This window comes from Gorilla gorilla, chromosome 13 (assembly GCF_029281585.2).
Source record: "Gorilla gorilla gorilla isolate KB3781 chromosome 13, NHGRI_mGorGor1-v2.1_pri, whole genome shotgun sequence".
In the NCBI taxonomy this organism is placed as follows: Eukaryota; Metazoa; Chordata; class Mammalia; order Primates; family Hominidae; genus Gorilla; species Gorilla gorilla.
Genome location: NC_073237.2, coordinates 85,525,206 through 85,552,589, shown reverse-complemented (window position 1 = coordinate 85,552,589; position 27,384 = coordinate 85,525,206). Strand labels below are relative to the sequence as shown.

At 40.6% G+C, this 27,384-nt stretch overlaps 1 protein-coding gene across 2 annotated transcripts in view; it reads left to right on the top strand.

Annotated features, from left to right (window-relative positions):
• SHC3 (SHC adaptor protein 3) overlaps window positions 1-27,384 on the top strand; it is a 179,895-nt gene that overhangs the window by 67,069 nt on the left and 85,442 nt on the right. For both annotated transcript variants that reach the window (XM_019033376.4, XM_004048225.5), the window contains exon 2: window positions 4,326-4,396. In XM_019033376.4, coding sequence (XP_018888921.2) covers window positions 4,326-4,396 — 71 coding nt within the window. The remainder of the gene's footprint in view (window positions 1-4,325; window positions 4,397-27,384) is intronic.

The window sequence follows — 27,384 nt, the reverse complement described above, 5'->3', positions numbered from 1 at the left end:
TACATAACTCTGCAATGTTAATTGTTATTCATGTGATAGTGGTGACGGTGGCACTTCCTTGATTCTGTGCTGGTGGATGTGGTATAAACAGCACTCTGTTGTGGTGTCGGTGGTACTTACATAACTGCAGTATTGTCATGGTATCCACATAATTCTGCCATGTTGTTCATGGTATTCATTTCACCTTGTGACACTGATGGAGGTATTCACATAATTCTGTGATGTTGATGGTGATATTTACATAACTCAGTGATACTGTTCATGGTATTCACATAGCTGTGACATGGGAGGTCATAGTATTCATATAACTCTGAGTGTTGGCATTGACAATTTTGCATCATTGTTTATGGTGTTCACATAACTGTGATGCCAGTTGTGGTTTTCACATCTGTTGGTGTTGTGGTGTTGGTGTTGGTGGTATTCACATATTTCTGCAGCTTTGGTTGTGGTATCCACACAACTCTGTGGCATTAGCCACAGTATCCATAAACTCTGTGGTGGTGATGGTGGTTTTATTCACGTAACTCTGTGATAGTGGTGGTGGTGTATCCACATCACTCTGTGATGTTGGTTGTATTCACATAACACCATGATGGTGGTCACAGACTGCAAAGTTTGTCATGGTGTTCACATAACTCTGCAACGTTTGTTGTGGTGTTGACATGATTGTGCAACACTGTGGTACTGTTAGTCTCATAACATGGTGACGTTGTTGGTGATGTTTATGTAATTCTCCACTCATGGTTGTGGTATTTACATGACTGCAGTATTGGAGTTGATGGTGGGGTTCACATAACTGTGAAATTTGTCATAATAGTCCCATACTGCAACCTTCATCACAGTGTCACGTAATTTTGCAACATCGATGGTGGTACACACATAACTGTGCTATGGTTCTGCTGCTGATAGTCACATAATTGTGACATTAATTGTGGTACTTGCCTAACACTGTGACATTGGTGGTGGTGGTATTTACATATTTCTGCAATGTTTGTGGTGCTATTCACATAACTGTGATATTGATCATTGTATTCACATAGTTCTGTGATGATGGTGGTGGTTGTGTTACTCTAAGTGCAAGAGTGGTGGTTGTATTCAGGTAAATCTGTGACATTGTCATGGCTGTTCATGTGACACTGCAGTGTTGTTGCTGGTGGTCATATAACTCAATGACATTACTCATAGTGTTCACACAATCTTTTGAAAGTGGTCCTGGTATTTGCATGACTCTGCAATGCTGGTGGTAGTAGGGTTGACATGCACTGTGCAGTTCATCATGATGTGCATGCAACTCTAAGATGATTGCTGTGGTATTCACAGAACTGAGATGCATCATGGTGTTAACATAATTATGCATTGGTGCTGCTGGTGGTATGCACATGGCACTGTGACATTGCTGTTGGTGGTATTTACATAATTCTCTATTGGTGGCAGTGGTATTCACATGAACCCATGACATTTGCCATGATAGTCACACAATCACGCCAAATACCACACATTGGCGGTTGTGGTATTTATAATATCTCTGACAGTGAATGTGGTGTTCCCATAACTCCCTTGCTGGTTATGGAATTCACATAATTTTGCATCATTTTTGTTGGTGGTATTCATGTAGCTCTGTGGTGTTGGTTATGGTGGTATTCACAATATTCTGTGATATTGGTCATGGTTGTAAACAGATAACTCTGCAAAGTTGGCTGTGTCATTCCAATAAATCTGTGAGGTTATTAGTGGTGGCATTGACATGACTCTGCAATGACAGAGAAGACAGTACTCATCTAACTTTGAGATGTCAGTCATGTTATTCTTATATTCTGTGAAGTTGATGCAGGTGGTACTCTACTCTGGTGGTCATGATATTCATATAACTGTGATGGTGGTCATGGTATTCAAATAACCCTGTAACTTGGTTGTGCGAGTCACATAACCCTGTGACGGTAGTGTTGGTGGTATTCCCATAACTGTGTCATTGGTTGCCTATTTACATAGCTCTGTCATGTTGAACGTGGCATTCATATCACGCTGCGACATCAGTGGTAGTGGTATTCACCTAACTTTATGATACTGGTGGGGATTATATTCACATAACTGCAGTGTTGCTGCTGGTGGTAGTCTTATAAACATGTAATGTTGGACGAGGTTGCAAATCATAACTCTGCAACAATGGTGGGGGTATTTATATAACTCTGCAACATTGGTCATAGTTTTCACTTAACTCTGTAATAATGGATGGAGTATTTGCATAATTCTGTGACTCTAGTCATGTTATTTATATAAATATACTCATCACCTAGCATCCACAGAGTGGTTTCAGGACCCTCTAGGATACCACAATCCACAGATGCTCAGATCTCTTATATAATATGGTATAGTATTTACATGTATCCTGTGCACAGCCTCCTTTATACTTTGAATCCTCTCTAGATTATTTACGATACCTAATATAATATAAATGCTATGTAAATAATTGTTACTATATTGTTTATTTGCACTACTTTTATTGTTTTTTTTTTTCTGTATTCAATCCACAGTTTGTTGAATCTGTGAATGTGGGACCTGCACACATGTAGGGCTAACTGTATATGTCCATGGTGGGACAGGTATTTTCAAAACTCTGTAATAATGGTGGTAGTGTTAACATAACTCTGAATTGTTCATAGTTTTCAAATAACTCTATGGCATTGGCATGATATTTACATAATTCCACAATGATAGTGGTAGTGTTCATGTAACTCTGCCACGTTGGTTTTTTTGTGGTATCTTCATAATTCTCATAATTCTGGAACAGCATGGTGGTGGTGGTATTCCCGTATTCCCACAATTCTATGACATTGATGTTCATGGTATTCACATAACTCTGTTGTCAGTTGTAGTATTCATATAACTTTGTGACATAGGTGGTGGTTTTCACGTAACTCTGCAATGGTGGCTTTGGTATTTGGATAATTCTGTGGCATTGATGCTGGTGGTATTCACATAACTCTGTGACATTGGTCCTATTATTCACATGAACCTGTGAGGTTGGTTGTTGTAATCACATAACTCTGCAATGTTGATGGTAGCCTAATTCATATTTCTCTGACATTGGTCATGGAATTCACATAACTGTGATGGTAGTGGTGCTATTCAAATATCTGCCTTGGTAGTGGTATTCTCTTAATGCTGCCACAGTGGTTGAGGTATTCAAGTAATTCCATGATGATGTTTTTGTGGTAGTCATATAACTCTAATGGTGTTAGGTATGGTAATCCCCCGAGTCTGCAAAGTTTGTTGTGGTCTTCACATATCTTAGTGACAATAGTGATACTGGTGGTGGTGCAATGGTGGGAGTAATAATCACATTTATGGGTGTATAGACAGGCTCAGATAAATTTAAAGTTATAAGAAGATATGACAAAGCCAGCCTCCAATTCACATTTTCTAAATAATTCAAATGCAGTTTTTTCTTTTTTTCTTTTTTGAGATGGAGTCTCGCTCTGTCGCCCAGGCTGTAGTGCAGTGGCATGATCTCGGCTCACCAAATGCAGTTTTTTCTGTACCATACCATGAGATCTCCTTCTGCTAAATCTAAGGCATTTATCTAAAACATCTGTATGTTCAAACTCCCCAAAGGCTTTGGAACATAACTATTGGATCTAGCTCTTTATCCATAACTTTAGCTATGTCCATATACTTACACATATATACATTTTCATGTGTGAAACTGATCAAAATTTAGCTATGCATTTAGATGTATAAATCTGAGCTTCTAAAAATTTATGATCATGCAGAAGATCTGGTAAACCAAAGTAAATCACCTTTGAGGGTAATCTATAGTTCATAGAACCCAAAATATGTTTATCAGATAATGACATTTAATGTTGATGAAAATGTTGGTCATATCATGTTTTCATTCTTTCTCTAAAAATTGTAAACCTGTAGAAGCCTCGTAAAAGACTAGAAATGCAATGTTGAGGTCTGGGTGGTGGTTTCATGGCAAATATATGTTTAAACAATCATTGAATTAAACATTTAAGATCGCTGGATTTCACAGTATATAAGTTATACTTCCATAAAAGCTTTAAAAAGTGTACATCCAAATAAGATGAAAATACTAACAGGTTTTAGAAAAATCCAGTGTAGTGCCAATCTAACCACTCCTGATATTTTCTTGTGGCTGTGAGTTATTGCTTTTATAGAAACAAAACAAAGCCTCACCCTAGAATTTAAAGTTAAAATGTGATTTAAGAAATGTGTATGGCTCCCAAAAATGCCCTTGTATAGTTAGGAGTTGTCTCTTTATCTCAAATCTCAGGGCTCACGATTTACATTTTTTCCCCTTGCAGTACTTGGGGTGCATTGAAGTTCTGCGCTCAATGAGGTCTCTTGACTTCAGTACAAGAACACAAATTACCAGGTAAGCCCTCTTGAAAATGGACTCCTGTGACTTTACTTCAGAAGGAAGGATCTCAGAGGTTAACAGCTGACACATTTTTAGAAGAAAAGACCGGCCCTTGGAGGGTTAGTGGCTGGTGACAGTGAGTCAGTACTGTCCTCATCTCAAGACATGTGCTTGTTAGTCCATGTTTGTGATGTATATCTCTCAACCAAAGTACCTTGAAGGACACTCTGCCCTTGCACGCTCTTTTTATAATTTAGCTGCAGACATATGGAGCAGCTGAGTATTTATGTTTGTTTCTTTAATGTGTGAAACTCTAACACAAGATTGGTATTTTAAAATGTACTGAACCATGTTCTTTTTAAAAAAGAAAATCAAGATGTCAAGAGAGACTTTCCAACAGTATACACAGAGAGTAAGATGCATAGAATTGGAAGCAGAAACAGCCATGGGAGTAGGTCATTCAGCAAGCAGACCAATTCTTTAAGGTGTCTGTGACTTTGAACAGGTTTTGTATATTCTCCACCACCAAGTAGAATCAAAACTTCTTCAGGGGCAGTATTTAAGCACTGGTTTTTTAAAAATAAAATCTTATACTCTAGTATAGCTCCTAGTAGAGCTTACACCTTTAGAAAAATGCCAGTTTCAAGCCAGCTTGAAGAGGAGAACTGGAAAGCTAGGACAGAGTCTGTGAAACTGCTACATTTCTGTGGTCAAGGAGCTTAGGTTCATTTGGTACTTATGCAGTAGCTTAATTTAAATAGTCACCTCAGAAAAATGCCTCGTATTTACTTGATTCAAATCATTCTATTGTATATGTTTGGATTAGCAAGCCAAGTCTAAAGATTGAGCTTTAGAAAGCAACTGGTTTAGTCATTAGCTGCTAAGAAACATACACACCTCAATTCTGTTGTAAGTACCATAATAATACCTCTTCCTCCTCACTGAAGAAATTCATGGTCAAAGAGTTAATGTTTTTTTTGTTTTTCTCTTTCCTAAGTGCCTTGAGACATGTAAGTTGTGAATGTACCAACATCAGTAATCTACCTGAAGGAAGGAATCCACCTCCACATATTTGTAGAAAATGGTTTATGAACATTTCAAAGACAATGGAATGGTGTTTTGAATAGACAGCACTGTGGTTAAAAGAAAAGCTTGAGTGTTTCTTAGTCAGTCATTTATTCACCTTACTCATGAAAAGGTATGCCAGTGGCATCACGGTGGGCAGAACACTGTGCCAGTGACTGGAGGAATATGGGAACTGTGTGAAATTGGTCATGTTCTCCTGTGTGGTGATTGTTCTTAAAGGAATGACAGTCAATTGGGAGAGAACTGTCAACCATTCCTACTGGGTTCCCTTTCTAGATGCTAGGATTTCTGAGGTGATTTCATACCATTTTAGTTCTCCTGATGTAATTATTAAGCATCTACTGCTGATTGTGCACACACAACACACTGGACAACGTGACTCTCCGGCTTTGCTAGGCCTCTCAGTGTTGGAGAACGGTGTATACATAAATGATTGAGGGGCATTTGAGGGGCACAGAACAAGTCCTGCTCCTTGGGGTAGTGGTGGGGTGGGGGAACAAGTGAATAATTCCAGTTTGCTCTTTGATGAGGATACAACTCCTGGGACTCTCTGTGGTAGAACCCAAATGGACAGAAGTAATAATAACATTGTAGAAGAAAGCAGTTGGAACAGACACTGATGGGTTTAGAGGTTTTGATGTCTTTCTTCAATCCCATTCCATTTAGATTTTTGGGAAGGTGAAGTAGCATAATGGGACAAGTGGAGCATTATTCTTGTACTTAAGAAATTTGGTGTTGAATTCTAATTGTGCCAGAATTGCCTTGGGTTTTATTAGACCTCTTGAAAGCTAAATTTGCTTGTCTCCATGATGCTTTCTGTCTCTTGCATCATTTTTAGTAGGTGACATGTTTCTTACTTTAGCTAATAGCTGGAGGTCACTCAAAGGAAACAATTTGACAAATCAACTTCAGAATGAAGCCCTTTGCATCCAGTTGAAGAATACACAGCAATGTCTTGCAGATGTAGCACACTGTGGAGCTTTTAAGGTCTCCGTGGTAACTAAGTGTTAAACATACCTGTGATTAAATTTCACTGCCATGGTTTACTTTATATACTAAAGAAATTCTTGGAAGTTTATAGGGAAATCTAATGTCCTAATTAAGTTATATTATACAGGCACCAGGAAAACTGGTTTCCAAAGGCACTCCAGTCACACCTTTTATTAAAAAATATTTTTATAAGCAGATAATTAATCCCTACTTATCTGTTTAATTTAAAATTTTGCCCCTACAGCTGGGCTTCACTCCCAGCATTTCACTTTGTATACACAAATCTGAGGACTCCACTTCAGAATTGAGGTGATTTGAAAACTCCCCAGGAATATGTATGAAATCTTCTTAGTTTGAAAGCCAAATCAAACTTGTGAAAGGAAAACATCTTTCTTTTGGAAAGGTGTTTCCTTTTTGTTCTTTTTCAGTGTATTGGCTGGGTTCTGAGGAGAAATTTATCACTCATGTCAGTGTGTGTGTATATTGCAGTTCAGAGTGTTGCTTGCTTACCTTAATGAAACAATGAGGCATAGGTATAAATGAAGGAACATGCAGATCAGCCGTCAGTGTATGAGTGGACTGAATGCTATGAAATTGCATACTTTTCTGTTGGATATTTCATGGGAGAGACTTTGCTTAGAAGTTAGCTGAGTAATCATGTGATCTTGGTATGAGTGTTAAGCATTCAGCATGGCTTTGAGTCTGAACAAAAGAGCAAACAAGCCCTGGTGAGATGAAGAAGGGAGCAGGAGCCTGGAGATGCCTGAAGATGTTGGTGAGAATCACAACCTGGAGTGCATGGGGGTGGTCTCCTCACCAACCTTTGGCACAGTGGGTTTCATCTTCACCTTGAAGGAGAGCAGGCCAGACAAGATCTCAGCACAGCTTCGCAACTGCATCCACCCTCTCTTCTCTTCTAAGAGTTCACTTGGAAGGCTTGGCAAAACTCAGCTCTCAGGTCACTTCTGGCTTCCAACATTCTATAAATGCTCTCAGAAAACAAAAGTCCAAGGTAAAAACTTTCACCACACAATCCTTTCACTCCATCATGTCTCTGAGCATCCTTGTCCATGTACATTCCGTCCCAACTCTATGTATGTATTCTGTGTGCATGAGCCTGGGTGTGCACCCTCGCTGGACTTCCTGAAAGGGAGGGGCCAACCAGACTGCATGCTGGGCACCATGACCCGAGGAGGGACCCCCTTCACCCATGCATTCTCTGTGACCCCTCTACCTCTCTCTTCAGACATTTCTGGGTTGCATGGACATTTAATCACAAGTTCATTTGGGGATGGAAACAATGCATATTGTGCAGTATTAAGACAGGCTGCATTTACTAACAAGATATTTGTGTTGTTTGTAGAGGATTTCCTATCCCCAGGACCTGGCCCAGGCTGAGAGAAGCTGTGTGGAGTGGAAGATGGACATTGAGGAAGAAGGGCAGGTAAGGTCAGGCCTCCTTGGAACCTCAGAGAATGTCAGAAGTCGAGGAATGCTTTCAAGGTTCCATTACACCTGCCCAGTTAAATGATGTGTATTCCCAGATGCAGGGCAGTGGGATCTGAATATTTTTTGTTCAGATTTTTTGGTAATAATTTCTTCTTTGAGAGTGGTTAGCACGAACTCTACTAAGTGGACATGAATTAGCTGCAGCTGTTCTATGCTAATGAAGGGCATTCTGTTAGTGTTAGGGCGACTTTCTCATTTTTGCAAACACGGGATGTAACTCTGAAGAGTCTCATATTTGGAAATCCATTGTATAAACCATGCTAAGATGTTTTTACAACTGGTGCAGGGTATAGAAATCAAATTAGATTTTTATTCATGGGCTTCCTTAGATCTGATAAGAAATCTTATCCATAAATTAGATTTCAATTAATCTTCAATTAGACTTCAGTCATGCATCAGGGATAGGTGTGTATGTGTGTATGTGTGTGTGTGTGTGTGTGTGTGTGTGTGTGTGTGTGTGTGTGTGTATGCATTTTTCTTGAGACAGTGTTTCACTCCTGTCTTCTAGCCTGGAATGCAATGGTGCAATCTTGGCTCACTGCAACCTCTGCCTCCCAGGCTCAAGTGATCCTCCCACCTCAGCCTCCTGAGTAGCTGGGACCACAGGTGCATGCCACCATGTCCAGCTAATTTTTTTTTTGTTTGTTTGTTTGTTTGTTTTGGTAGAGGTGGGGTTTTGCCATGTTGACCAGGCTGGTCTCTAACTCCTGGACTCAAGTGATCCATTCACCTCGGCCTTCCAAAGTGCTGGGATTACAGGCATGAGCCACCATGTCTGGCCAGGGATAGGTTCTGAGAGATGCGTCATTAGACAATTTTGTCATTGTGTGAACATCATAGAGTGCACTTAGGCTAGATGCTCTAACCTACTGCACACCTAGGCTGTATAGCATAGCCTATTGCTCCTAGGCTACAAACCTGCACTGCATGTGTGACTGTACCAAATTCTGTAGGCAATTGGAACACAATGGTAAGTATTTGTGTATCTGTCATATGCAAGCATAGAAAAGGTAGAGTGAAAATACGCTATTATACTCCTATGGGACCACCTTGATGTAGTTGGCTCATCATTGACTGAAATGTTTATGTGGTACATGTACTTGACTGTGATATTTCAGAATTCCTTTTTCACTGCAAAATAAATACCTTTAATGTTGATTTAAATTAAACATGCCAGGGAAAGGGAAAAGAGTGAATCTATTTTTGTAGATTCTCTGAGGCTGGTTGAATTTCGGAATTAGAACAGAGAGCAGTCATGTGAATTACCTACCACCCCACCCCACCCCCAACCCTGATCCCTGTGCATTTGGGTGGTGCAGAATGGCTAGCTTTTGGATTTTAGCCTTACAGGCTCTTACTAAATGTGCTTATTCCAAACATATTTCATGGCCAAGCCTCTCTCAGCCTGCACCTGCAGAGGGGTGAGGCCTGACAGGAAGGGGTTGATGCTGTCTTGGTTTAGAGTCCTTTTTGAAAACACCAGCTTGCCTGTGTGCATGTGCATCCCACCTTTGGAATAAAGTAGGCTGGATGCCTCCACTTCACTTCTGCACTATTACTCTGATTTTAACACCAGCTAGAATAATACTGTACCCTTGTGTTGGCTTCATGGGCATTTGTGTGCAAAAATGCACTAGACATAGGGGTGCAGGGATTATGAGTCCTCAGGGACCACAACCCAGGAAAGGAGCCCAGAGTCACAGGGCAAGGGGCCACATACTCACCGCAGTCATGGAATACTACCCCAGAAACATGGAAGAGGGTCCTTGCGGGCCTGGGAGACTTCCCAGAGGAGGGAGGGAGCACTTAAGCCAGAGTGAATTTCTTCCCCAACAATATGGCAGGTGTACGACTTGGGCCGAGTTCTCCAGCCAGCGCATCAGGGTGACTGGAATGTAAGTGGTCATTCCTGACAGTCCCTTAGCTGGTCCAACTCTGTGCAGCAGTTCTAATGCTTGCCAAAGAGTAGGGACCTGAGTGAGGCTCAGCGAAGGACCATGGAGACAGTCTGAACCCATTAGGCTGGAGCCTTCCTGCTGTTAGAACACCAGCAGAGCCCTGAAACAGGGATTGGGGCTCTGCTTCCTCCAGGCCTCATTCTGCTCTATTTTCGTGTTCAGTCCCTCAACCATAATGCATCTAGTAGGTTTATTTTTCATTTGTGAGGTTAAGCAGACATCACTGTGGAAAAGTCTGATCCAGCTGTGGTGAAGGGAAGGGACCCACAAGCCGTTTTCTTTGTTAGACCAAAGGTATCTTCAGTTGCATTCCCCCAGCAGCCCCTGAGACTTGGTGCCAGGAGGCTATTTGGGAGAATACGTAGGGAGCGGTGGCAGGGGTGGGCACAGCCAGTGGGAAGGGAGAACCACCCCCAGGACCATTTGGAGCAGGGTCCCGCTGTGGGCGCTGGGCCCTTTGAGGAAGTGTGTAGGAACTGGGGAAGCTAGGATGTCTGCTCACCGACTGCCTCCCCTCACTACTGAAGGACAGTCACCTGGTCCTCCAGGCTGCCCTGTGTAGGCTGAGAAAGCTGGAGAAGCCACCACTGAAGGGGCGGAGACTAGATGCAGGCACTCCCAGGAGCATGGCAGCATTTACGGGACTGTCCATGTGGCTCAGAGTGTCAGGGCCTACCAGGTGACAGCACTGGCTGGAGCCACATAGTGTCAGAGCACTTGGCTCCCATGTCTGACTCTCTAAATTAGAGTTTTTGGTTGAGGCACCTCTGAACAGCTGCCTGGTCCAGTCTTTGGACAGCAAACTCCTGACCCCTTGGAGCAGAGCCTGTTGATGTAGGGTGAGCTTCCTACTCTTAGGGGGCGAGGAAAGGGTTCCTGGGTACTAGCCCACACTAATACTCAGCAGAGACACTCATTCCACCAATGAGATTGACCTCTCCAGGGCTGGGGTCCTCATTCAGAGAACAGGCATGACACCCCCGCTTCGAGGCTTGTTGAGAGACATAGAAATGAGACCTGAAAGTGCTGTGGCTGCACCTGGCACATAGTAGATGTTCAATAAATCTGCACGGGGTTATTACCATGAATATCCTTTTGCTACTCACTCCTGATAAAATTCTGTGTATAATAATATCAATTGCTGATTGGTATCGTTATTATTAATATCTACCAATTCATTCCAGGGTGTTTTTTCTAACTGAAGGGAAAGATTGGTTTGATGCAACAAACTGAAGTTATTGAAAATATGTGGTGATGTGGCATTAATTTTCACTTGAGCCGATATTGTCTAGTATTTCATTCTGTGTTTCTGCTTTACTAATTCTAATGATGATGATGAGGATGACACTAGGATAGAATACTTACCCTGTTCCAGACGCTGCACTAAGGTGTCATTCATACATTCAACAAATATTTATCAAACACATACCATGTCTAGTCACTGTTTAGGTATTGAAGATAAAACACTAAGTAAGTGCTTACCTTCTGTTGTGGGGAGAGGGAAATACACAAACATATACATAAGTAGGATATCAAGGTGAACCATATGAACATGCCATTTTTATAGACGAAATGATCCAGTATCAGCAATTTTATATAGTTCAGCACGGTAATTTCAGATAGCAATGAGGGTGTGTGTGGTCTTTTCTCAGTAACCTTGGGAGGCAGATTGTGTGTATTTTGGGGATAAGGATACAGGATCCGAAAGTTTATGCAAATTGTCTGAGACCAGATAGCTAGGAAAGGGCAAAGTCAAGATTTGAGCTAGAACAGTCTGAAACCAGAGACTACAGTCAAGAGTAGCAGTTATACTGCTGCTTGAGTAAGGGGGCTCACATCCTTCAGAAAGGCAGGAGGACTGGCAAACCCCACAAGTACAGAGGGGCATCATTACAAGACCATCAAGATGCATTTGCTGACCACTGTGGTGTGATGGTCTTGAGCAGGGTACAAAGAAAATGAGTGTAAGGTTAGAGTCTGTAAGAGGCACTTGCAGTCGGCTGGGATGCAGTGGGCAAGTGCATGTAAGAAGGGTCAGCTGTGGGGGCAGCATTGCCTCTGTGAAGACTGCACTGCCTGCATCCACCTGACTGTGCTCATCTGGGGCATGGCGATGTCCCTCCTTTCTGTGCTTCAGAAACTCTTAGTTGAGTTTCCCCAAATAGTAAAAGGATATGTAACAACATAGAAATCTTCTTTAAAAATTGAATATGAATAATTTATAGAAAAGATAAGGCCCTCACTACCTCAAATAGCAAATGAAGGGTGGGATGGGGTGGGGAAAGGTTGGATTGGGGGGTGAGAGGATAGATAAACTGAGGAAGGATGGGCTTGGTGTGGGGATGAAATGGGCGACCCCCAAGGTGGTCCTGCTACCTAGCTCAAGGTGGTGACACCAAAGTACAGAAGATCTCTGTCATCACAGCAGAGGGAAAGCACTTCTCACCTAATGTGGGCTCCGCTGCAGCACAAATTCCTTTAAGAATCCATCAGGTTGGTTGCAGAGGGGCCACAGAGCTGGTCTGTGTTCTGTGGGCACTCTGACTTGGCACAGGGCCCTCAAAGATTTGCTACACATACTTAAATCATTTCATTTTTTAGAATAGTGGTTCTTGGACTGGAGCATACATACATCAAAATCACCTGCAGAGTTAGTTACAACACAGATTGCTGAGCCGACCCCACAGAGTTTTGTGATTCAGTAAGTCAGAGGTGGGGTGTGAGAATGTGAACTTCCAAAAAGTTTTCAGGGGTTGCTCATGCTGCCCATCCAGGTACCCCAGTTTGAGAACCAGTATTTTAGAGTTCTATTTTTAACTTTGGAACCATTTGCAACTACCATCTATGAAACCACAGCTTTGAAAACAGTCTGTTTATTTTTTTTTCAATTGATCCCACTCATCCAGAAATTTTAAAAATGGAGAACATAGATGACTTGGTGACTGAGAATGGTTTAAATAGAATCCATAAAATGAATCCGTGGTGTTCATTCCCCTACTCTCCTTGAGAACCATCTGGCATGGTGCATTTTTATAATCCTTATGCCAGAAGCACATTTGTGTCAAAATGTACCTCTCTGATTGCTCCTTTTCTGTCTTTTCCTCTGAGTTCACTTATCACCCAAACATATCATTCCATAGGGATCCCTTTGCTCTTGACAGAGGCAGCCTCTGGTAGTAGGTTTAGAGTCTGACTATCTGGGTTTTTGTCTAGGATCCACAGTTTTCCAGCAATGTGACCTTGTGCACATGACTTAAGTCCTCTGTTTCTCAGTTCCCCCATGTTTAAAATGGGATTCACAATGGCATCTCCATCATAGGGCTGAGAATTAATTGAGCTAATATCTGAAAAGCGTTTAACATGCTGCCTAGGAAATGCAAGAGCTCAAACATGTTGACAAATACTGATATTCTCATTTTTATTTTATCCTCTCCGTATTGATAATCTCATTGCTTCAAACAACACTTCCAGGTATATAAGTCACAAATCTCTATCTCCACATCCAGATTTTCTCTTAAGGTCCAGGCCTGGGCTATAGTAGCCTAGCCTCCTGGACATGTCTTTTTGGAGGTAGCCAAGCAGCTGCTGAGTCCTGAGTCCTGGCTCTGCAACATTACTTCTCATAACTTCACCCATTCTCCCCTCCATTACTGGGGTCAGGCTCGGCTCCCATCTCTGAATTCTTCTTGTAACTGCAATCCACGTGATCTCCCAAACTCAAAAGCTTGGAATCGGTTTCATCTCATCTTTCTCCCTGTTCAATTACGAATACCTGTTGATTCTCCCTCAGAAGCTCCCTTGTCATTTCTTTTTCCCGTCTCTCTCTCTCCCCTTCAGTTTCCTTTGTTCTTGTGAATAGGTTAACGTGCCTCAAACATATGACTCCCTATGAAACATTGTTGCTTATCCATTCTTTGCTGAACAAATGAAAACTTTCTTAACTTAGCATTCACTGTTAAGTTCCGCTTGCCTGGCTGCAGCACACCTTTCCAAACATTCCTCCCAACTTCCATTCAGCATATCCTCCACACTGAATTCCTGCTGTCCATTCTCCTGGTCCACAGTCCATGCCCCACCATCACCCTCCAGGCTAAATATTGAGCCACAGTTTGATTTACTTTTGTCCTGAGCTACAAGGCCACTATGTTCGTATTCATCTAGAGACTTTGATTTCATTGCACATCATATTGAACTTTTAAAGACACAGACCATTTTTCATCTACTTCTAAAGACAGTAAGTCCTCACTTAACATCATCAATGGGTTTTTGGAAACTGCAACTTTAAGTGAAATGGCATATAACAAAACCAATGTTTTTTTCTCACCAATGGTATAATGAAATGACTTTGCTGTACATTGTTTAGCTTAAAGCCAAAGTTTCCAAGAACCTATACATGACATTAAGTGGGGACATACTGTGTCATCTGCTGTTAAACACTTCATTATTTTACAACTACAAAAAAACCCTGCCAATTAAAATATGACACAATGCTTTCATATCACTGAGAATCAGTTCATATATATTGAAAACGCTATTTTGGGTTATTACAGACACAGACATATCATTATAACACTTGCACATCTCTTAAAAGGAAAATACAAGCAATATAAAAAACGTATTCCTAAAATTTTCTTCAAATTCAGAGTCTGAATATACAGAATCATTCCTTGATCCAGAGTCATTACCATCTGGTTTTTTCATAAGTTTTATTGTCCATTAGGTCATTTGAAGAGCATTGGAAATGAATAAATTTGGAATCTGAGAAAAGATAGAGGAAATATTGAAAACCAAAGGTGGTTTTTAAAAAGATCAATGCCATGATAAACTGCTAGTTAGATGGATCAAAAAGAGAGAGAGAAGTTCAAATGACCAATATCAGGAACAAAGGAAAGGCCATCATCCTTTTAGATGCTGTAGACACTGAGAGAATAATAAGGGGCATTAGGTTAAACTTGATGCTAATGAATTTAACAACTTAGATGAAATGAACAAATTCTTTGAAAGATACAACTACCAATGTTTGCTAAAGAAAAAAAGAGATAATCTGAATAGGCCTATATCTATTAAATAAATTAAATGATTGTAAAAATATTTTTAGAGAGAAAACTCCAGGGTCAGGACCACTAGTGAATGCTACCAAACATTTAAGGAAAAAATAACATCAATTCTCCGCAATCTTTTCCAGAAGATAGGAGGGAACACTTTCCAGTTTATTTTAGAGGCGGTATTATTCTGATACCCAAACCAGACAAAGGCATTACAAGAAAAGAAAATTTATGAACCTAGACACAAACCCTAACAACATATAAACAAATTGGATCAAGCGATATGTCAAAAAGAAAATAATGCATTATACCCTGTAGGGGTTTTCCAAGGATTGTAAGGTTGAGTCAACATTAAAAAAAATCAGTGTAATTCCCCATATTGGCAAATTTAAAAAAAAATATATATATATATGAAAATCTCAACAGATACAGAAAAGCCTTTGACAAAATTCAACATGCATTCGTTATAAAAACTGTCAACACACTAGGAATAGAAGGAAAGTTCCTCAATCTGATAACAGGGCATCCACTAAAAATGTACAGTCAATATCATAGTTAATGGTAAAAACCGAATACTTTTAAGATCAAGAACAAGACAAGTCAATGCAATAAGGCAAGAAAAAAATAAAAGCCATTCAAATTAGACAAGAAGTAAAAGTATCCTTTTTTTCATATAACATGGACATCTACATAGAAAATCCTGACAAATCTACATGAAAGCTATTAGAACTAATAAGTGAGTTTAGCAAGGTTGTAGGATACAATGTCAAAATACAAATATCAATTGCATTTCTATGTACTAACAAAGGTGAATTGGAAAATAAAATTGAAAACTGACCATTTACAATAGCATAAAAACATAAAATATTTTAGTGTTACATTTAACAGAATATGTGTAAGATTTATATGCTAAGAACTATTGAACATTGATGAGAAAAATTAAAGAGCTAAATAAATGGACAGATGTACCGTGTTCATAGACTAAAGACTCAGTATTGTTAAAATGTCAAAACCTTTCCAAATTGATTTATAGATTTAACACAATTCCAATAAAAGTACCAGTAGGCTTTTTGTAGAAATTGACAAGCTGATTCTCAAATCTAGAATAACCAACAAAAGAATTTTGAAAATCAGTTCAAAGAGAATTCACAGTGTAGAATCAGCATAAGAACAGACTTAAATGAAATAATTCTGAGCAATAAAAACAGGTAATATGTACAACAATGTGGATGGATCTCAAAAACACTATGCCAAGTAAAAGAAGCCAGATACAAAAAGCTTCATACTATGTGATTCCTTTATGTGACATTCTAGAAAAGGCAAAACTATAGAGAAAGAAATTAGATCACAGGTCGCTAGGATCTGGAGGTGGGGAAAAGGGATATTGGTTACAAAAGGGGCATGGAGAAACCTTTTGGGGATAAAAGAACTATTCTATCTCTTGATTTGATGATAGTTACGTGACTATATGGGTTTTTCAAAATTCATAGAACTAAGGATGGGCATGGTAGCTCCCAGCACTTTGGGAGGCTGAGGCAGGATCACTTGAGGCCGGGAGTTTGAGACCAACCTGCGCAACATAGTGAGACCCCTATCTTTGCAAAAAATTAACAACAACAAAAAAAAACCCTCATAACTGAACATCTAAAAAAGGTTTATTATACCTCAATAAACCTGACTCTTAAAAAAGTTCTCAACCTTTTGGAATTCTCTTTCAAACTAATGATACCCGTTCTGCAAGCTTTGATGCATATGTGCAGGAAGTGGTAACTACCTCATGACTGCTGCCTGGCCCACAGCGATTTCAGAAATGTTAAAATATGAAAAAAAATATGCATCTTGGATCAGTTCTAAGTGGTACCTTCTCTTTCTGACTGGACTTTAAGACCCTTGATGGTACCATCTGAGTTTGGCTTTTCCTTATGTCTCATGAGCTTTTAATTAACGTTTATTGGGTCAATTCATGAATTCTACAGCAGAAAAGCTCCTTAGACCTGAACTAATAGATGGATAAGTTTGTGCGATGGGAAACATAGGAAATGCACGGATAAAAATCAGGCACGAAATTCAGAGAAAATAACTATGTCTTGTGAATCAAAATGTATTCATTTTTTCTGATTACAAAAACACGAACAAATTAATAGGTGCTTATTGATACAAAATTGGAATGACCTCCCATCCACAAACTCAACGCTGTTAAGATTTTTAAATATCACATTTTAATTCCAAGATGCACCCTTTTCACATGTTAATATCTCTGAAATCTGGATGCATTTTATATTCACGGTGTCTTCACAGCTGCTTCTACCAGGCCCATGGCAGTTGTGTGGTTGCTCTCAGTCCTTGGCATGGGCACACTTGAAGCTGTTTGTGTCGGCAGAATTAGGTCAATGATCAGTACACCAGCATTTCAGGGAACGACAGTCCTCACTGTTGGCCAAAGTCCTTTCCCCAGTCCCTTCTGGAAAGGTCAAGCATTAAAGCTTGCAGGATAGGCTTCAGTGGCTTGGAAGAAAATACTGGAAATAATCATGGAATATTCTTTTGAAAAGCTGCTGTATCACCTACATTCCTGATGGCTCAGAGGATGATATTCCATAGAAAAGCACAAACGTGAACAATTCTGAATCAAAGGGTTCAGAAGTGTTGAAATTGGCATGTGAAGAAGTTGGAGGATAACTTTAACTTATTTCACTTACCTGTTTGTTTTTATATGTACAAAAGAGTGATATAGAATAAAAATTGATGCATTAGCAAGTCTAAAAGAGTTCTCTAAAAGTGTAAAGAAAAAGCCTAAGTGATAGGAAAGTGTTGTGTTATCATCTTATTGGCTATATTTTTTCTTTACTTGTGAAACATAAAATATGATCTATTTTACAATCACTTGCTACTTCAATTCTATTAAATATAGCTTGTAATTTCTTCATTGTTTCTGTGCATTTTCAAACTTTCTATATGATTTTAAACTAATTAAAAGGATATAAGAATATGACAAAGGAATCCTGCATATTTCTTTTTTATTTAATTAATTAATTAATTTGTTTATTTATTTTGAGACAGAGCCTTGCTTTGTTGCCCAAGCTAGAGTGCAGTGGCACAATGTCGGCTCACTGCAACCTCTGCCTCCCAGGTTTAAGCAATTCTTCTGCCTCAGCCTCCCGAGTAGCTGAGATTACAGGTGTCCACCACCATGCCTGGTTAATTTTTTTTTTTTTTTTTGAGACGGGGTCTCACTCTCACCCACGCTGGAGTGCAGTGGCGCAATCTCAGCTCATTGCAAGCTCCGCCTCCCAGGTTCACGCTGTTCTCCTGCCTCAGCCTCCCAAGTAGCTGGGACTACAGGCGCCTGCTACCATGCCCGGCTAATTTTTTTGTATTTTTATTAGAGACAGGGTTTCACCGTGTTAGCCAGGATGGTCTTGATCTCCTGATCTCAACTGATCTGCCCACCTTGGCTTCCCAAAGTGCTGGGATTACAGACGTGAGCCACGTGCCCAGCCTAAATTTTTTTCTGAACTATTTGAGAATAAGTTGGAAACATCATACCTCTTCAACGCTAACTAGTTAAGTGCACATTTCCTGAGGACAATGTTATTTTTCTACATACTCACAGCACAATGATCAAGTCAGGAATTTTAACACTGACAGAACACAATTACCTAATTTAATAGTCTAAATCCAAATTTCATCAATTGTCCCGTAATGTCCTTCATTGATGGTTTTTTTTTCCCCTCATTCCAGGATTGTTTAGAATCACACATTGCATTTTGTTGTCACATCTCTTTCATTTCCTTGAATCTGGAATAGTTCTTTAGCCTTTCTTTGTCTTTCTTGACATTGACATTTTTTGAGAGTGCATGCTAGTTACTTTATAGAATTTCCCTCAATTTTAATTTGCCTATTGCTGTCTCATGATTAGTGTCAGATTGTGCATTCCTGGCAGGAGACAATAGAAATTGTTGTGTCCTTCCCAGTGCATTATCATGGAGGTACATGATGTCACTGTGGCCCAATACTGATGATGCCAACTTTGATGATTTAATTAAGATGGTTTATTTTTATGTGCATCTTTGATATAATAGTGTTCCAACTGTATAGAAAATGTCGGATTCATCTTTCTTCCTTTAGAATCAATCATAAGCATTTTCTCATCATTAAATGCTGTTAATATTTTTTATTTATTATTGAAAAAGCACAAAGTCTAAAGTGTCTAAAAGAGATGGAGATTGAACCCCATTACTTGGCAAACTTGGGTTTGAGATTCCTTGATGAACCCTACTGGGAGGCATCCTCTGGTGGCCCACAGAGGTGACAGGCAGCCCTCAGAAAAGGCCTGTGGGAGCTCCTGGCCCAGCACATAGTAGGTGCTCAATCATTATTTGTTGAAATCTTAAATTTTCAGGAATCCAGGGGAATGACTAAAAATGAAGCAAGCTGCTAAGAGCACCAGCTCAGAAGATGTGACTCATGAGACAAACTCCATGTGAAGAAGTTATATTCGATAATTCCTCCTTCCTTTCTGCCCCCAGGGCCTTTTAAAAATGAAGATTAGTACATCTGCATCTGCTTAGTAGGATGGAAGTCACTTATTTTAGAAAACACAGCTTCTTTTGTTTGGCATAGTGCTTTTGTATAAAGTCCTTTCTCTTCATGTTTTCATTTTACTGCTTATAACCTTGAGAAATGAAGACTTGTTATATAAAGATTAGGAACTTATAGTTCCTTTTGAAGTAAAGCCTTTGAGCACTGAAAATTAAATTAAATTGGCCAATGTGTAATTTCCTATAATTTAGTTAAATGCACTTTAATACCTAAAATATCTGCTAAGAGAGATGTGCTTTGTTGGATGTTGGATCTGATCCCGCCTCCTCTGAGGAGATGGCTTGTGGCCTTGTTTTTTGGTTTTTTTTTTTCATGAGAGCAAGCACCTTCTGGGCGCTGCCCGCTGGTGTCCAGGGCTGGCTGGTGGCCTCCTCGCTGCTGAGATCCTCTCCTGACCTGGTGTCTGCAGCGCCCTCTCTGGCGGACCCTGGCTGGTCCAAGTAGTTGAAAACCTGCGTGGATTGAGTCCCTACCTCCCATCACGCATTCTCTCTGGTACTTTTATGAGGTTCTGCCCATTCTGTCTTGCTCTCTTCTGTTTAAACAAAGCAATCTTAACTTCCCCATCTTGGCATGGTCGCCCTTTGGGACCAGCTGTCCTGTGCATTTTAGGATGATGAGCAGCCTCTCTGACCTTCACTCTCTAGATGCCAGTAGCACGTCTCCCCCTAACATTGTAACAACCTTCAGACTTTGCCAAATGTCCGCTGGGGGTTAAAACAGCTGCGCTACACTAACCTACATTCTTTAGAAATAAATTATATTGCATTATAAAAGTAATATATACATATGCACTAGAGAAATTTTAGAAAACAAAGAAATGTACAAAAAGAGGGCTTGGAGTTTTCAGTTTATTTTCCACATATTTGCAGTCACACTTTATACAAAAATCTCGTGCCCTTCATTTTTCTCTTATGAGTAATATTAAGCAATCATGTCAATACATTAATTTAATTGTATGTTGTATGCATATATGAATATTATCACTGTCTACCCCTCCAATCCATTTGCTTAGTGTTCCTGGAAATTAGCTTGTAAACTCTTGTACATTTAGTGGGAGCTGAGTCAAAGCACAGATCTCCCTTGGTGGTGCATTGGATGGAGCCTGCCTCATGTCTCTGGGCTCCTGGAACCCCAGGGACCAAAGCAAGTAAGGATTTCCTGGCTTTCTAGGAATCTCCAATCATCTCATGCCTACTTAGTAGAAGGCAAAATTTTAACATGTTTGGTTAAATTCTTGTTTTTATCTGAACAGGTCTCTCTCATGCGTATTCAACGTTTGTGCGGGTAGTTGAAGAGAACTGGGTCCTTGGAAATCTATGTGCATAGCTCTCTATGTGTTATTTATTATTTTTTAGCTGTGGTTTGTTTACATCTGAGGCAGCACTTTCTGACGTGTGGCCAGACGCCCACAGAGCCTTTTAATAGCTGCGGAGGACAGGGAGTGCTGAGGGATGCTGCCTCGGGTGTCCCACGAGGAACATGTTATCATCCAGGTTTGGAAGTGTCTTAGCTCAATTATTTATAGCCTCAGGCAGGAATTCTATCATTACAGGCATGAAAATGCACCGCAAAATGATGATGAATTTGGAATACTGGAGGTACTAATTTTGCCCAGAATGAAGAAAGAGAGGAAAATCAATATGAAAGTCAGTTTGTCTGTCCCTGCCCTGGAGGTGGGGGTGTCAGGCTGCAACTGAGCCCTGTGACTGTGCCCATAGCTCTCAGTGTGTGGCTTTCCCGGGAATAATTTTTTTTTTTTTTGGCTTTTACTTAGTTGCTACTTATTTTTAAGTTGTGGTAAAATATATACCACATAAAGTTTACCATTGAAACCATTTTTCACAGTGACATTAGGAACATTCACATTGTTGTGCAACCATCACCACCCTCCATCTCCAGAACTTTTCATTTTGCAAAACTGAAACTCTGTCCCCATTAGACAACAACTCCCCACTTCCCCCTCCCCGTCCCCGTCCAGCAACTCCCACTCTGCTTTCTGTCTCTATGAATTTGACTGCTCTAGCATCCTCATCTGAGTGGAGTCATACAGTATTTGTCCTTTTGTGACTGACTTATTTCTGTTCGCATAATATCCTCAAGGTTTATCCATCTTGTAGCATGTGTCAGAATTTCCTTCCTTTAATATTCCATTGTCTGCATGGACCACATTTTGTTTGTCCATTCATCAGTTAAGGATATTTGGGTTGTTTCTACCTTTTAACCAGTGTGAATAATGCTTCCATGAACATGGTGTACATGTATGTGTTTGAGTCCCTGCTATCACTTATTTTGGGTATGTACTCAGAAGTTGGGTTGCTGGATCATATGGTGATTATATGTTTAATGTTTTGAGGAACCGCCATGCCATTTTCCACAGTGGCTGCACAATTGTATACTCCAACCAGTTCCTATTTCTCCACATTCTTGCCAACACTTGTTGTTTCCTGTTTTTTGTTTGTTTGTTTGTTTTTGTTTTTTTGTTGTTGTTTTTGTTGTTGTTAGTGGCCATTCTGATGGGTGTGAGGTGATATCGCATCATGGCTTTATCAGGAATGATCTTTTGCACTTGAATCATGTTTTGCTTTACATCCCAAAGTCCCTGGGCATGCAAGTTGACATTGGCTCTCCTCTTGAGTGGTGGGTGTTTGCTCATGACTGTAATGCCAGGCGTCCCAAACTGACCTCATCATCTTCCTTCCAGTATGCAGGGCTTCTGTTGCAAACACTCTCACCCCCACCTCCCTACTGTGTGACCTCAAACAGGCTACTTACCCTCTCTGGTCTCAGGTTCCACTAATGAAAAGGAAATCATAATGATCCCTACAATATTAAAAGATTAATATGTGCAAAGTTGTAGAAAAGGGCCAGACACTTAGTAAACACTCTATAAATGTCAATTGTGGCTGTTATGACTTCCACAATCTTCCTACCTTTTGCATGTCATTGAGTCATCATCTTCAAATTGTGCGTGCTCTTCTTTGAAATGTTTCTTGGGCCCCTGCCTTCCTTCCACCCAGCCTTAGGCCTTCCCAGGCCTTGTCACTTCACCCAGTGGCTGATGCTCATATTCATCCCCTGAGAAGGTGGCCAACTCTTCTTCCCTGACCAGGGCTTCCTGAAAAAATGGCCAATTCCTGTTCTGAAATCACTTTCAACGTATTTTTCCCTAGCTTCAAAAGCTACAATGGCTCCTAGTGACACAGCAAATTACATCCCAAGCCTGCTGCCTGGTGTTTTTTTTTTCATTTTGGGATTTAAATATGAATTTGTTGAGGTCTCATAGAGTGCACAAATCTTTTCTTTTTGTTGTTTTTTTTTTTTTTTTTTTTGAGGCAGAGTCTTACTCTGTACCCTAGGCTGGAGTGCAATGGTGCAATCTCGGCTCACTGCAACCTCTGCTTCCCAGGTTCAAGCAATTATCCTGCTTCAGCCTCCTGAGTAGCTGGGATTACAGGTGCCGCCACCACACCCAGCTAATTTTTGTACTTTTAGTAGAGATGGGGTTTCACCATATTGGCCAGGCTGGTCTCAAACTCCTGACCTCAGGTGATCCACCCACCATGGCCTCCCAAAGTGCTGAGATTACAGGCATGAGCCACCGCGCCCGACCAGTGCACAAATCTTAAGTGTGTTGTTCATTGGAGTTTTATGTATGCATTCACCAAGTAATAGTCACCCAGATCAGAATATTCCAGACCAAAGAAAGCCCCTGTTCCCCACCCCATCAGTAACACACCCCTCCCCCAAGCCCCTGTCCTTTCCTTTGAGTGCTTTTGTGTACCTGTGTACCAGAAATGTGAACACTTTTTCACATCTATTTGCTGGCTGGTTTAATTTCCTTTGTTATGAATTATCTGTTCACATCACTTACCGTTTTTTTTTTTGGAGACTCTACTTTCTTATCAATTTGTGGGAGCTTTTTACATATTTTATATGTGCTGGAAATATCTTGCCTTATCATTTTAAAGATGTTTATTAGACAGTAACCAAATTCTTGATTCTTGATTGCTTCATCCATGCAGTCAAGAACATTTCTACCACTCCCAAAAATCTCTTGTGCCCTTTTTCAGTCAGCAGCCTTTTCCAAATCTCCCCGAGGACCTTTCTGGCACTATTATTCTGCCTTTTCTAGAATTTCCTATAAATGGAACCATTCTATGCAATTCTGTACAAATGGAATTATTCTGTACAAGATTTTATGTGTCTAGCTTCTTTCACTTAGCTTAAGGTTTTGAGGGCTACCTGTGTTGTGTGTTATTGCTGGTAGGAATGTGAAATTGTACAGGTGCTTATGAAAACAGGTGGACAGTTTATTATAAGGTTAAAGATAAATCTACCATGCTATTCAGCAATAAAAATGTATGTCCACAGTATGTCCATGTTCATAGAAGCATTCTTCGTAATAGACTCAAACTACAGCCCAATTATCCATCAACTAGTGAACAGATAAACACATTTTGATATGTGCATGATACAAATACTATCCAGCAATAAAAAGGAATGAACTACAATGAACTACCAATGCATGCAACAACATGAACTAATTTATTTTTTTAAATTAAAACAATAGATGCTTTTCATAATGAGTCAAACAAGATAAAGGTATAGAAAGAAAAGATAAAGATGACCAGTGTTAATAGCTTTCCAGATTTTTTGGTATACACACACACACATACACACACACACACACCTTCCTTCTTTTGTGTTAGAAATGGGAATCATACCATCTTCATCATTCCATAATCTACTTTTTCCTTGAATGGATCAGTAGATTGGGGCCTAAAACCTGATTTTTTTTTTTTTTTTTTTTTTGAGACAGAGTCTCACCCTGTTGCCCAGGCTGGAGTGCAGTGGTGCAATCTTGGCTCACTGCAAGCTCTGCCTCTGGGGTTCACACCATTCTCCTGCCTCAGCCTTCCGAGTAGCTGGGACTACAGGCGCCCGCCACCACACCTGGCTAATTGTTTGTATTTTTAATAGAGATGGGGTTTCACCGTGTTAGCCAGGATGGTCTTTATCTCCTGACCTCGTGATCGGCCTGCTCGGCCTCCCAAACTGCTGGGATTACAGGCGTGAGCCACTGCGCCAGGCCAAACCTGATTTTTTATAGTTGCAAATCATATGGCTATATGATAATATAGTCAACAATTCCTGGTTTTGCTTTGTTTTGCTAGGCAAAACAATGCTGTGAGGACCCTCAATGTCCCTACACCCTTCTGTGCTGAACCATACTCCAACAGGTGGGCCACTGCAGATGACTCCTGAAATTCACATATCACATGCAATTTAGGAAAGTGGCCCTTTCTTCACAACTATGCAGCACTGAGTGCTAATATTGCTATCAACCAGTTTTATCATCAAAACAATAGTTGCTATTGTTTTCCTTTGAGTGTTTTTGCATGCAGAAATGTGAACACTTTTTCACATCTATGTGCTGTCTGGTTTCATTTTCTTTCTTATGAATTACCTGTTCACTTCACTTACCCATTTTTTTTATTGGAGTCTCTTTACTTTCTTATCAATTTGTGGGAGTTTTCTGCATATTTTGTATGTGCTGGAAATATCTTGCCATATCATTTAAAAATGTTTATTAGACAGTAGCTGAATTCATGAAGACAGAAAGTAGAATAGAGGTCTCCAGGGGCTGGTCAGATGAGGCAGTGGGGAGTTATGTGGAGTTATTATTTAACGGGTACAGAGTTCAGTTGGGGAAGATGAAAAAGTTCTAGAAACAGGTAATGGTAATGGTTGCACAACAATGTGAATGTACTTAATGCCACTGAACTGCACACTTAAAAATGGTTAAAATGGTAAATTTTATATTAAAAAATGTTTTATTAGAGTGCATCCATCAGCCATTCCTTTATGGCTTGTAGTTTTCCTGTCTTGACAATCTCCTTCACTGTAGATCAAACTAATCTTCTAATATTTTCATTTATTTTACTTTTTATGTATGGATTTTTAGTTTACCTGTAATAAGATAGCCAGTTAGGCCCAAATCTCCCCGCTGTGTTGAAATGCCATTGGACTGTATGTTAAATTACCACACACTCTGTTTCTGAACACCTAATTTCAGTCCACTGGTAACATTTGTTTTCTGCTGATGCATTTGTTTGTGTGCCATTAACTTCTGGTTCTGATTTTGGTTGTGTTATAGTCATGTTTTTCATCTGGCAGAACATATTTCTCCTTGCTATTCTTCCTTGTTGTTTTAAAATTTTTCTTCACAATTTTTGAAATTTTTTACGCACTCTAACATATTGTTCAGTGCAAAAAGATATCAATTAGGATGACAATTATAATTCAATTAAATTGATAAATTAATTTAGGGAGAATTTACTTCATAATAATGTTTCATCCTTATCTCTGGGAACATAGCATGAGTTTTCATGTGTTCAGATCTTGCTTTACGTCCCCCAATACAATGCTATGCTTTTCTTCACGCAGGCTATATCTGACTTGTTATGCCATGTCTTGCACAGTTTTGTCCTAGATGTGCCTGGGGGATCCCCACCCCCCGCCCTCGTCATTTCCATTTCTATTAGAGGGAAAAGATTCTTCCTCATTTCGCTCTGCATCAGCAAACCCTCATATTCATTTCCTTGTAGTTTTCACTCCTTAAATCTTTAGGAAAGTCCTCTCACCCAGCATTCATGATACCACCCATGTTGATTTCTTGCCTGTTTTCTTGGGTTCCCTGTTGTGGGTCCTTCTGCAGGCCACTCACTCCCCTTTCTCTGTGGCTGCACCCTGGTGCACCCCCAATCCGCATGGGCTCAACTGACCTCTCTCTTCATCATTTCTGTGTGCTCAGCTCACACTCTCCTCTCTCAAACCTCCTCAGCCTTCAGGGCCCTGTGCAGCCTCACCTCCTGGGGAAAGCCTCCCATACCCACCAATCCCCTGGAGTGACAGCAAAGTGGCAGTTATTGATCACACTGACCTCAGCATTCTACTTAACAGAGCAGCTGGCCAAAACTACTGGGGTGGCAGTCAGCTTGCATTCAGGTGCAGAATTACTTCCCAACCATAACCTTACACTGGGAGGCCATGGTCTTGCTTTTCTCCAAAGCTGTTGGCACATCAGGTGGCATGATCTTTGGCTGGATAATCTTTGTCACTTCTCTCCACTGTGTGCATCTAGTCTCATGTTCTCATGTCACAGAGAGCCCAGTTCAAGAGCTTTGTGGTCTTGGCCAATGTCCTGGACTCTCTTTGCCTCTGGAGGAGAGAGAAATGGGAGGAGATAAAATTTTATATATAATATGTGGGTGGAGATATATTTTATCTCCACCTTGGAGTAAGGGCAACATCCACATCTCCTACTGTCATAGAAATCAAATGAGATGCTGTCTGCAGGGCCTCGCTGACCGTGATTTATTCATGCTGGCGCTCAGGGCTCCGTGTGTTTGCTCGTGGGCCTGAGGATGTGCATGGGTGGTTTTTAAAGGCAGGGCAGGTAAGTTTAGTTTAGTGTTTTTCCTCTAGAGCTGGCGGCCCTGCCCGGCAGGCCTCTGGGTGACGCACTCTGCCTTGCCTGAGCCGTGGCCCTTGGGGGCTTCCTACTCCTCACTCCAAGAAGGCGCTGGCTGTGGTGTGACCTCCTGGGTCACTGTGTGGACTGCTGAAGTCAAAGCAGTCAGGGGCTCCTGTGGGCTCTGACCCCTCCCCGTCCTCATGCCCCCAAGAAGACTTGGGACCTGGGAAAAAGTGGCTCTGAAGCCTGGAAGAGCTCAATTCAGATTTTGACTCCACCAATATTGTGTGATTCTGGGAAGAGTTAAGAACCTCCTCTGCGTTTATTTCCTTT